Source organism: Grus americana, chromosome 7 (assembly GCF_028858705.1).
Source record: "Grus americana isolate bGruAme1 chromosome 7, bGruAme1.mat, whole genome shotgun sequence".
In the NCBI taxonomy this organism is placed as follows: Eukaryota; Metazoa; Chordata; class Aves; order Gruiformes; family Gruidae; genus Grus; species Grus americana.
This window is the reverse complement of record NC_072858.1, coordinates 17,573,118-17,585,572: the sequence shown is the minus strand read 5'-3', so window position 1 is coordinate 17,585,572 and position 12,455 is coordinate 17,573,118. Positions and strand designations below refer to the sequence as shown.

General features: G+C 38.2%; 2 protein-coding genes across 6 annotated transcripts in view; one reads left to right on the top strand and one right to left on the bottom strand.

Moving 5' to 3' along the window:
• DNTT (DNA nucleotidylexotransferase) overlaps positions 1 to 12,455 on the top strand; it is a 154,446-nt gene that overhangs the window by 15,706 nt on the left and 126,285 nt on the right. The gene's annotated exons all lie outside the window — the stretch shown is intronic.
• Positions 1 to 12,455, bottom strand: part of BLNK (B cell linker) — a 107,467-nt gene that overhangs the window by 90,004 nt on the left and 5,008 nt on the right. For all 5 annotated transcript variants that reach the window (XM_054832604.1, XM_054832602.1, XM_054832609.1 and 2 more), the window contains exon 2: positions 8,486 to 8,548. In XM_054832604.1, coding sequence (XP_054688579.1) covers positions 8,486 to 8,548 — 63 coding nt within the window. The remainder of the gene's footprint in view (positions 1 to 8,485; positions 8,549 to 12,455) is intronic.

Here is a 12,455-nt window from a genome sequence, read left to right as displayed (position 1 = left end):
GTTGTGCTGGTTTTGGCTGGGATAGAGTTAACCTTCTTGTAGTAGCTGGTATGGGGCTCTGGTTTGGGTTTCTACTGAAAACAGTGCTGATAACACAGGGATGTTTTTGTTGTTGCTGAGCAGTGCTTGCACAGAGACAAGGCCTTTGCTGCTCCTCACACCACCCCACCAGCGAGTAGCTGGGGGTGCACAAGGAGTTGGGAGGGGACACAGCCAGGACAGCTGACCCCAACTGACCAAAGGGATATTACATACCATATGATGTCATGCTCAGCATATAAAGCTGGGGGAAGGATGAGGAAGGGGGGAATGTTTGGAGTGATGGTGTTTATCTTTCCAAGTAACTGTTAGGTGTGATGGAGCCCTGCTTTTCTGGAGATGGCTGAACACCTGCCTGCCCATGGGAAGTGGGGAATGAATTCCTTGTCTTGCTTTGCTTGTGTGCGCAGCTTTTGCTTTACCTATTGAACTGTCTTTATCTCAACCCACGAGTTTTCTCACTTTTACTCTTCTGATTCTCTCCCCCATCCCACTGTGGGGGAGTGAGCGAGCGGCTGCGTGGTGCTCAGTTGCCAGCTGGGGTTGAACCATGACACTTATATAACTTATTGTCCTCACTGCTGTATTTCTGTTACATGATTACTAGATTTTCAGTATTTCATTTTACTCTTAAAAGAAGCTACTACCTAGGGTAATGCTTATAACCATTATAAATTCATGTTGTAAGAGTAAATTTTCTTATAAATTAAAATTTCTAATAATAAAGACTCCTGAGAGAGAAATTGGACCCAAAAATAAACATAAATTCTTTACCGTTTCCCCTCACTGTATTAAAGCTTTATGTGAGATGTTATATAGATATAAGACCAGCAAAATCAAATGGGCTTAGGGTTTCCCTTCATGTGGACACACTGTTAGCTCCTGATTAATTTTCTGCTTTGCTTTCATGTCTCTTGTACCCACAATTTTTAGTATAACACACCCTTTCACAGAACCAGCATAGGTTCTGTTGTTGACAAAATGGCTTGTACACATAACTGCTGTGGATGTACAGTAGGAGCAAAAGAGATTTTTTTCTTTTTTTAATTCTCTAATCTCCTTGACTTATTTTAAGTTCATAGGAAACAATATTTACAGAAGGAAATGCTACTTACAAATTGATTAGTGTTCCAACCAGTTAGTTCAGGTCTTTCACATTCTTCTGTGAGGTCTTTTAATTTTTAAAAGCAAAGTGCTCCTGCAAAGCTTGTGTTCCTGAGCTTTTTCTTCCACTCTGCCAGAAAGGTAGAATACCCACCTTATAAATACAGCCTTGTCTAAATCTGTATCTCTGGGAAATTCTCACTGATTATTCCAGTTTACTACTTCGTTAATAGAAAAGCCTGAGGTATAACTTCCTCAAATGCTTCTACAAGCCGCAGTTGGCTAATGCTTTCCAACTACTGTATGTCTTGAGTGTCATTCAAACATAGACCAAACTGTCTATAACTGTCTAGTCTGGTAGCTTTGCATTGCTGGAGCTGCAGCTATCAGTATGTAATGACAAATTTCGTCCGTTCTTACATACGTGTATATACTTGTAAGTAATTTTAATAAGAGAAGTACATATTGGTAAAAGAAAACTTGCTGTCTTCTCTGCTTGAGGTATTTTGCTGACTTCCTGTGAGACTTGCTAACCAAGATTTTGAATTACTTCATTAAATAATCTTTATGTAACTTACAATATGCCTTTGGCTACTGATGATTTTTCTGTCTTTTTTTTTTTTTTGTAAGATCAGTCTTGTACAGAAAATAAACAATGATAAGATGAACTTGGCATTTTAGTATCAGTTTCCCACATTCACCTGCCTCTTCAAGGATAAAATAGAGTGGAGAATTAGGAATTTATAGCCCTGTATTGGAAACAGCTAAAATGAAAGCAGGACGACTAAAGTGTGACATTTTAGGGTCTCTAGAAGATTTCTGAAATGGTTAGCAGCTGGTATTTAACAATGGGGGAGTGATTATAGTTTCTGGCTAGACTTTTAAAAATGACTAATGATTTTAGGCATTAGTGTTGTGAAGTTCCAACTTGCACGCATTGCAAAAGCTCCTGATTTTTCAGGAAGGAAAAGAGTATAAAAGCACCCAAAATGAAAATTCTTCAAATCACCAATTGTCTCTAAAGACAATTTCCTAACATGATCTCAGAGGGGGTGCATTTATGTAACTGGGATGTTTGAATAAAGCAGAAACAGGAGGAAGTTCAAAATTGGAAAGCTTGACACTGTGTGGAGTTTTCCTATTTTTCAGCTCAGGGCTTACAAAGTCAATGTTGGAAACTATGACATAATGGCTTAAAAATTTCCACAACTTCTTACATCCTTTTTCATGTTCCTTGAATTTGAAAGGTCCACAAAACTTGAAGGATATTTTCAATAACATTTAAATTTATCAGTAAACTTTAAGAACAAAGAATTCCGCATCAAAAGATATTCCTTTAATCCATATTTAATGAAATTATGACTAATTTGACATTTAGAATTTGATTGAATTGTTGTGTGCCAGAGCTTAAAGACTGGAAAGCAGACATGCGCTTACCATCATTCGCAGCCACTGCATAAACCAAACAAATTTATGTTCCAATCACTCTGGCAGCAGCATTTGGAATACAACTAGAAATGTTCTGTCACAGACAAAATTAAGAGGCTACTCCTGCAATGAATACTTTTGCACTGGCTTGGGATTTCTTACTACAGGATTACATTGCTAGATCATGGCATTAGTTTTATTAAATTGCTTTTGAGATGTTTGAAAATACTTAGCAGGAAAATAATTCAAAATGATTGGATACAAATTCAGTTTCTAAGCTAACATTCATGGGAATATGGTGATAAATGATGTTTGACTTACTTTGTATCTTAGTCTAATATTTTCTTTTCAGTGTTTTCTTTACTAATATTAATATATTTTGAAATTAAGAAATTGATAGCTAAAATAACTTGTGTTCTTCTGTGTCAGATGATGCATAACTTCACAGTGCCCTAGATTTAATAAATTATATCTACATTCAGTAACCTATCTTTGTATTTATCTTTTGGGGTTTTTTTTTTTTTTGACGAATAAGGGTAAATATGCAAATTTTGCTTTTACTTTACAGATGTCTTATGCTTTGATGATACATGAATATATAATGCCCTTGTAGCTTACTACTTAATTGAAGATGATTGATAAGCAGCAGATGCGCTAAGCTGTAAAATATCTCCCTGTTAGCCCTGGACTCTTTAAGGTCACTCTTTGATTCTAGTTATTTTATATGTTTAACAACATTCACCTCCTTTTTATGGTATGTTCTTATCATTTTCCTCTTTTTGAAATGACTGTAAGTACCTGCGATTCTGCTTTTAGAAACAGTTTCCTATTCAGCTAGAAACAGCAAGAAAGAACCAAACCCCTCCCTACGTGACAGCCGCTGATGTTCAGGGTAACTAGGAAGCAGTTGCTAGCCGTCCCTTTGCTGGCAGCCCCCTGCGTCGCTCTGCAAGAACCGCTAAGGGCCAAAGATTGCACTTCTCTGCTCTTTGTTACATTTTCTGGCCTCCATTTTAACACTTTGCATCCATCTCCCCCCAAGGAGAAACTATTTTCAGTTTCCACCTGCCCTGAGAAACTTTCAAAGGCAGGACAAGCAATGCCTACATCACTTTTACTCACACAAAGCGCCTGGGTGTACCCCAAAATGTTAGTACTGAGGTTTTGTGTAAATGGAAAAAAGCTCTCTTTCATGGCTTTCTGAGATAAACCGTATGCTCTTAAACCCTGGCTATGGAATTGTGTCATTTAGCTGTCAACAGCCAGCCTGAGTGTGACTCAGCAGTACCTGCAACTTGCATCATGTTTCTCTGGACCTCGCCCATATGAAAGCTTTCTATGCTTGCTTGGTACCAGGGGAAAACACTGCAAGAGTTTTTTGGGCCTTTGCCAGAGGAATTAAGTTATAAAGAAGTACTGAGCAAGTTTCTAATTTCTGTTGTTTATGTAGGACCTGAAAACATGTTTATTTTTCTCTGGAAACTTAAGTCATTCATGATCCAAATTTTATTTGTAAACCTAAGTATACAGGGGTGGATGTCAGATCCAACTGAACAAAACCTGATGCTGGTTAGCTCTTTCCTAGCAGATATCCAAGCAGCCAAAACCAATTTTAATCTCTCCTCCTATCTATTCCCCTACCCCGTGCTGCTAAAATACCACTCACAGTATTGGGAAACTCTCTTAGCTGAAACTGGGGAAGTGATTTAGGTCTCGTGGGACTCTGCAGCATTCATGTAGCAACAGAGGAGCTCTAGTTATGGTGTGTTCTGTCGTTCTGGTCACTAGAGAAAGCAGATGTAGTGTCTGTCCTTTCCTGTCTGCTGCTTCTGCATTGCAGGGTTGGGAAGTAGCATCCAAGTGAGACAATAGTTGCTTTTTCTCAGTAGCAGTTTTGACATAAATGGATGTCGAAGTACAGCCTCAGTGAGCTGAACCTGGCAGGCTCTGGCAGTGTTTTGCACTGGCAGGGAAGCACGAATCTCCCACAGGAAGACACAGGTTCCATTCTCTAAATATTACTCAAAAGTCTCCAGTAGTGTATTGGTGAAGAAAATGGGTCTGGTTTGCTCCAAGGCACTCATATTCCAGCCATGTGATTCAAAACACATTTTGAAATAGCAAGAAAGAGGAGAAATACGTGAAAGCTGTTTAGAATCAATGCCTGACCGTTTTGCTATGTTTGAGATTTTCTTTTAGTAAATTTCTGTATACCAAACCAATAAGAAAGTCTACCTTTTTTCAGTTCTGAAGTTGAAGTCAGAATTCACTTGTTTTTATCTCTTTTTTTCAATCTGTCACTGGGAATTCAAAACAGAATTAAAAAAAAACCAACAAAAAACATCAAACAAGCAACCTACTCTTAGAGGGAACTGAAAAGCAGAGTACAGTGTAGCAAGTTCAGACACTAAAAAGCAAGAGAATATAATATGCTCTGGGCAACGCAGCTGTGGCTAAATGCTGATTTGCACATTAGGACTAGATTAGCATCATTCAGATGTGACCTGCATATTGAATAACTATCACAAGTATAGTACTATTGATAAAAAATGAAACTGCACGGTGCATTTCAGATCTAATATACCACCCTTTTGCATTTATAGATTCTACAGAAGTGTAAAGGAAGAGCTATTACTTCTAAATTTTTATAAAATGTGTGTATTTTTTTCCTATAAAAGATCAGTTGGATACTTAGTATGTTTACAAAACACAATATAATATTGCTTTAAAAGTGGTTGTCTTTTATCCCCTCAAAGACAAGAAATATTCAAAGAAATGACCATATAAATGCTGATTACTCTATTCTGAAACCAGTCAAAATTGATTTAAGGTGTTGTGGCCAACTTATCACAGAGTATACGGCTACAGTGCCTGCATGACTTGACTTTGAATGTTTTAAACTTCAAAAAGACCTTACTATTGATAAATCCATCTGATTCACTTTCAAATAAAATGTAATTTGCATTTGACATGAAGGATGTGTTGTGCAGGAAGGCCCTCTAAGAAGTTTTGTGTTATTTAAGTGGTAAGCTTTAAGATAATTACTTTCTGCAGCATTTCCCCAACTTTTGGCAGCATTATTTCTGTAGCAAAATTAAAAAGATGAGTGTCCCTGCCAAAACCACACAGGAAACAGAGGCACATCTGGTGTCTTGGTGGTTTTATCCTGTGATAAACGTACTGCACGCTGGCTGCAAGCGTTGCTTTCCAGGAAAGGTAGCTGCCTGTGAGGCTCAGCAACGTGCCCCAGAGAGGCATTGCCTCTCTGAAGTTTGGCATATCTCACTAACACAAAGAGCCTGTGCTGCACGTGCCTAAGGTGTCAGTGCCATGGCAGAGGTTTGGGGCAGGCTGGTGGAGTTTTATGGTGAAAAGAAGGGCTTGTCTGAGAATTGGATAGGGCTGCTGGTAGGTATCAGGGTGGCTCTGTTCCGGCTGTCCTCTCAGCCCTCACAGGCACTCTTACTTTTCTGCAGCAGCACCCATGGATGGAAGGCAGTTTTTCACACCATGCAAAGGTAAAACAGAAAATTGTGACTCTGAATGTGTGGTGGGGGAAAGTTCGCTAAATTTGCATGGAAGACATCACACAGAATTGCTGTCATCTTTATCTGCCAGACGAGAAGGAATTTTCCGTCCAGTGATACCTAACAGATCCCATAGCAAAAATCTGTATCTAAATATCCATCTAACATCAGGTAGACACATAGAGATGCTGCACATACATCATGAGATCTATGCATGTGCATAGTGTCTCTAGGCACACATGTATAGTGGCAAACTTGTATTTGCTTTTTGAAAATTATTAATATGTGAAGGTAAACCTGCCACTCCTATTTACTAGATGGCATCAGGCTTGCTCAAATGTTTTCTGTTTTATGGATCTTGGGGTTTGGGGGTTTTTTTGTTCACTGCTGTTTAGCGATAGATGGCCAGCTTTTCTCTAGTGACTTTTAGCTCAATGTCCAAAGGTGGTATTGAACTTCTGTTAAGACTTTGCAGAGTGTTGTGAAGTAAATTCATATGCCCCTTATAACTGAATGAGAAACTGAGATGCAATACCTAAGGTTCTTGCCAAAGATGACAAGCAGACGCTATAAGAGAATAGTGTTTTTGGAATTTTGGATTTCCAGACACAACCAGTAGGTCAGTAGGGGAATCGTGCTTTAAGTGGTGTAGAGGGAAACTCAGATTTTTGTGAGTGGAACTGTATCTTAGCAATCTGCTTATTCCATTGTACGTTCTTAAGGTGGATCTACTAAGGGCGTGCTTTCTAAGTCAGACACCTTATAACAGAAAGGGAACTTTTCGTTCTTGGAATAGTACAGATTTCTTGTATACTAGGCTAGGAGCTTGGAATAAAAAAGTAGGCTATTGATTTAATTCCTTACAAGTTAATATGTATATTAGCTTGTACATAGGAGAACAGCATCTCATAGTTACTCAAATATTGCTATTAATGATAGCAAAATATAGGTTCTTGAATCATTATTTTTTTAGCAGTGTCATAATTAATTCTGTTTCAAGCATACCTTATTACAGATTTATCATGTTGACAATGCTACTGAACAATTCAATTAAAGAACACATGAAAGCTGTAGGAAGGTTACTACCAGTGTGTGAGACCTGTCTCATTTTCTCTACTATGCTATCAAAAATGGATGTTGCTCATTGTATCACACACATACTGCCATGTTTTCTGCAGTGCAAAATAATCATTATAGATGTGTTAAAGAGAACACATAGCTTAGAGAACATACTAGCAAATGCTTTCATTTTTAATCGTACTGCTTTTGTATTGCAGACCATCACCAAAGATCATCCATTGTTCCCCTTGCTTTTTTCACTTGTGTTTTGATTAGGTTACCACTAACGTCTGAAAATGTTTCTCATATCCTTTTCCACTGCTGCTGTACAGCTTTACTTGCAGCAGGCACAAGAAGCCAACACATTCACCCTTAGCTTTAACTTCACTCCCTCTCATCCAGCCGTGGAGGTTACAGCACCTTTAGGCATTCAATTTATAATGCGTGAATGGGACGGGAATCGCTCTGTATTTGACAGCTTCGTTAGCCCTCCTATGCTAGCATGAATTGTTAGGAAAAACCAATTTTATTCTGTGGCCATGGGGTTTTAAACACAGTGAACCTGCGTGCGCCTGAGTAGCTGAAGCCCTTGTTAAACATAAGCAGCAGATACAACTCCTGATGCATCCAGGAAACAGTTTTGTTGAGCAATGAAGTGCCAGGCAAACATAACTTCTCTGCAGTGCATAAATACATTATAACAATTATTTTATCTTTAAAATAGATCTTAAAGGTCTTTAAATAGCTACACAAATGGAATTAGCTGTAGAGGAATCGCCCCAGTTCAAGGAGTTACTCTATTCCTCTCTTCTAATTAGTTGTAATCAATTGACCACACCCTTACGCAAAAAAATTTTACAGAGGTCAACAAAGGAAGTTATCAGACTTTTTTCAGACATTGTTCCTGGCATCTGTAAACTTTTATTGTAAAATTCATCTAGAATTCTGTATAGTTAATGTTCTTAATCGTGCAAGTTTTATGAAAAAGCTTTTACATAAACAATGACTTTAAAATCTATATTTTTCCTAAAAAACCCCAAACCTCTCTCAGTCATATTTTGTGAGGCATTCCCTGCCACAGTTGTGTGCTAATGGCTGATTCTACATATCTGCACTTTCTCTGGAGGGGAAGAAGGGCTGGCTGGGATTTCTGTTGTGCAGCAGGGTTCCTTGAGTCAGATGTGAATTAACCCACTAAAATGGGAAAGCAGAACAATTGATGAAGTGTGTACGAAGGACAATGTCAGATTATTTCTTTGCACTGTAAGGAATACAAGCCTCATGCTGAAACACATTTGAATGATAGCCTTTATGAAATATTTGCTTACCAAGAAATGAGATCCATTCATGCCCAGTTTTTCTACAACCGCAGCAGATTCAGGCATTCCAAGCTGAGGTGAGAAAAAACAGAATTATTACAATAATATGAAACTTAACATTTGTAAACAAACTAATTAATATTTCCATGCTCAAACACTTAGGGTTGTGGAAGTCTTTATACTATTTGACATGGATAATTAGAAAAAGAATACTGGGCAGAATAACAGTAATGCTTAGAAGTAGGTAGTGACTTCCACATAAGGGATAAGACACAGTATTGTGGCTTTCTTAGGAAGAAAGATTACAGGGGATAAGGGCTGATAAAATTGCAAATGGAGTAGACAAGGTGAAATTATGAAGCAGCAAATGTAACATAAATGGAACAAGGAGCCCGACAGAAATACACTGTGGAACTTTAATTGCTAGGGGGTAAGAGGAGGCCAGCATTAAAAAGAGGTTAAAAGGTGGCTTGTGACAAAAGTCCATCAGTAGCCATGCAATCACTTCAGGAAATGGTTATATCCCTGACTGCTGGAAAATGAAGGCTATATAAGAGAAAGCACTGTTATACGCCTGTTTACCGGCCCTCTGTACACCCTGGCTGCTGCTTGGCTTCAGCAGCAGATGTTTGGGCTAAGTGTGGCTTGCAGTTCCCATAATAGAGGGGCATTGCTGGAAAGAATTCAGGTTCAGAAACAGGATTTCTTTTCTGTAAGAATGTTGTGGTGGTGGTATTTAAGAATGTTGGTGTTGATTCTAAATTAAAATGAAACAGGAATGTCTAGAAGTAATATCTCTTTATCACATAAACTAAATAGTAATTTGGCAAAAAAAAAAAGTGGATGCATTGGATTTTCTTTATTAAACAAGTAGCAAGGAATGGAGCAGGGCTCCTAAAAATCTCACTATGGGTTAGATGGTTTAACCTGGTTTTTTCAAAGAAATTGCAGTTATGCATGGAAAGTGGGGAAAAAATTTAGAAATATTTTCTTTAAGAATGTACCACTTTTAAAAATTAGTTTTAGAATTTGTAGTGCTTAGCTGTAAATTTCTGTAGCAGTAATGACCAACTCAGACACTAACAGAGAAATATTACTGAAAATAAATTATTCTCATAGAAATATTTATGTGGCTTTTCTAATGTTATTCTTTATTTCTAGAATACTTAAAACTGATCATGCTTAAAAGCATTCAGTGTGTTTTATCTACTTTTTTGATATGAAAGTTTCATATGCAGACATATATTCAAGCAGTTTGTTTGGCCTATAAGCCAATATGTTTGAGTTTCTAAATTGTTCTTTTAAATTGGGAGAGTGCCGCTTGTTTGCAATGTGGAATAGATCGCGATTCAAAAGACGGGGCTGCTGGGGGTTTTGGTCCAATGGTTCGTTGTGGGATGTGTTAATTTGCCATCAGTTGCACTGATGTTGGTGGAGAGGCAAAGAATCAAGGTAATGCACACTTTCTGCTCTTAGCTTTTACCTATCTATTTCTAGTTACTGGTTCTGTTTCCAGTTATTGGCTCTATTTCCAGTCACTGGCTCTGATGAGCCACTTTTGTGCTTTGCCTTATGCTATTAATCAAGCATGTAACTTTTGCGTAATGGAAAATTTGTTTTACATGGTTAGCTTGTCAGACAAGCAGACAACAAGGAGATGTCTCACTACTGGTGTTTAGCAATGACAACTGAACCTTTCATTTTCTTACAAATACATTAACTCCATAGCATTAAGATCAGTCCTGAGGAGAGGGACTAGGCTATGTGGCAAATGGAGATCAAATAGATAAACTCTGAATGCAGTATGGAATATTTCAGTGTTGTCGCAATTATAGCGTAGATGCAAGATAACAGGGAAGTACGTGCACATGGCTAATAGGTTTCCATTATCATCTTCTCTTATTTATGAGGAAAAAAGCAAAATTAGTAGAGTTAATTATTTTTTAGTAGTGAAGTTTTTGATTTTATACAAAATGCCTTTCACAAGGCTTGGAAGCACTTTGCAGAACGGCTAATTAATAACTTCTGTACTTAACAACACAAAAATCTGTTTTGGAAACATCATTAAGACTGTTAAAGTTAAGGAAATGCTAAAAATACACTGTACATATGTACATATGCCTTGTACATGTATATTATGGCACCAGCCTCAGTGTGCCTATTTTAGAAGACCTGGCCTCAGTCACAGCACATAAAAGCTGATGTGACTTCCTGAATTGCTGTTCGATATATTGTGTTCTGTTCAGTGCTCACTGCTTGTCTGCTATCTTGTACACCTGTATCGCACAGTATTCAAACCTTTTCTGAACCCAGAATTTTTTTTTTTGTTCTGAGCTGTTCTACAGAACTCTTTTAAAAATTTTCTGAGTTTCAGCAACATTAATTAACTGCTTTTTCTAAAACCACCCTGTGAGATGAAAACTCTATTAGTAAGGGGAGTTGAGGTGCACGAGAGAAAAAACTCACACAGTGTCCAGTGGTTTTGGATACCCAACTACAGCTATTTAGGATCTGAGACATATACATGTATATTTGCATATTCAATATTTTGGCATTTTTACCTTCCAAGCAGAGCTGTCACTGTGGTTTCAACTCTTGCCTCTCACCATTTCTGCAAATCAGAGCCTGGAATTTTCAAGTCAAGCACGCAGGAACTGTTATTTTTTTTTTCCTGAGTGACTTGTTGTGGCCTCAGGTAAAAATGCTGAGCTGGGGCAGTGACAGAATCTGATAGTTCAAGGCAGAATTGAAAGAACGTTACTGTGAATTCACTGTCTCTTTTTCAGCAAGCCCTGGCCTTGTGCACCTTACAATTTCCGTAACGGCCATGAGTAGTGCACAAAGCATGCAGGTTTCTCTGCATTGAAAGAGGCAGGTTTTTGTGAATGGAAAAGGGTAGGACACAAAGAAGCGGTTACAGATTATTGTTATGTGTATGTAAAAGGAGGCAAATCCAGGTTTTAGTGGTAATCCCACTCCTGGCACTTTTAACATTGAGTGTTTGTTTCTGCAGCCTTAACAGCATTCTTTTAGGGTTTGTGTACGTGTATGCCCAGTCTCCGGCAGGGATCCAGCACAGCCCCCGGCGCGTTGGCTGCCTGTGGGAAGGATGGTGGTCTGGGGGGCTCAGGCTCTCTGGGGCGCTGGTAGCGGGAGTTGAACAGCTCTGGACAAGGTGGCTGCAGGCAAATGGCAGGCAGTGCTAGACTTTGATCTACAGAATGGCCAAGCACTTAATGTTGATTACGCTGTAGTAATTAGATCACTTTGCTTTAATCAGTGACGTGAGTGTAAGCATAGGTATTAACAGCTTTTTATAAAGTCAGAAGACCCTCTTAACAAGTATGAAGCCAGTAGTTCTGGCGTGCCTGCTGAAATTTCCCTGGAAGTGTCTGAGTTGTTGAACAAGTGTTATTAATTTTCTGTCTTGTATTCTGCTGTAGAATAGCAAGGTACTTTAAAATCATTATATCTTCTATTAATTAGTCTGATTTCCTTTAAGCTGAAAGGCTTTGAGCTAATTAATCCTCTGAGTAGCTGTTCACAATAATAAGTTCACAGTTTAGCTGATAGATTATCATTATGGTATAAATGAATTCTGTGGAACAGGTTGGCTTTCTCAACGTGGGGACAATGGTCCACCTGTGATACATCTGCATTGTAAAACTGTTGTGCTTTTTCTTAAAATTGTACGTGCATGAGCATATGTATTTATGCACAATGGAAAAATAATAATAAAAAATGAACATGTTAAACTTTGGCCTACTTTTTACACGGCTACAAATGAAACTCTTGTAGGAACACTTCATAACACTGTATTATTTTCCTTGAAAAAGATTGTGTGCTCCTTCAATTGAAAAGGATGGGAAACCTTAATGACAAATTCTCACTCTTGGTGTAAAGCAGGCACTGGAAAAGATTGGTGCTTCTACAGTTACGAGAAAGATGAACAGAAGAGAGAAAAATCCTATATATAAAA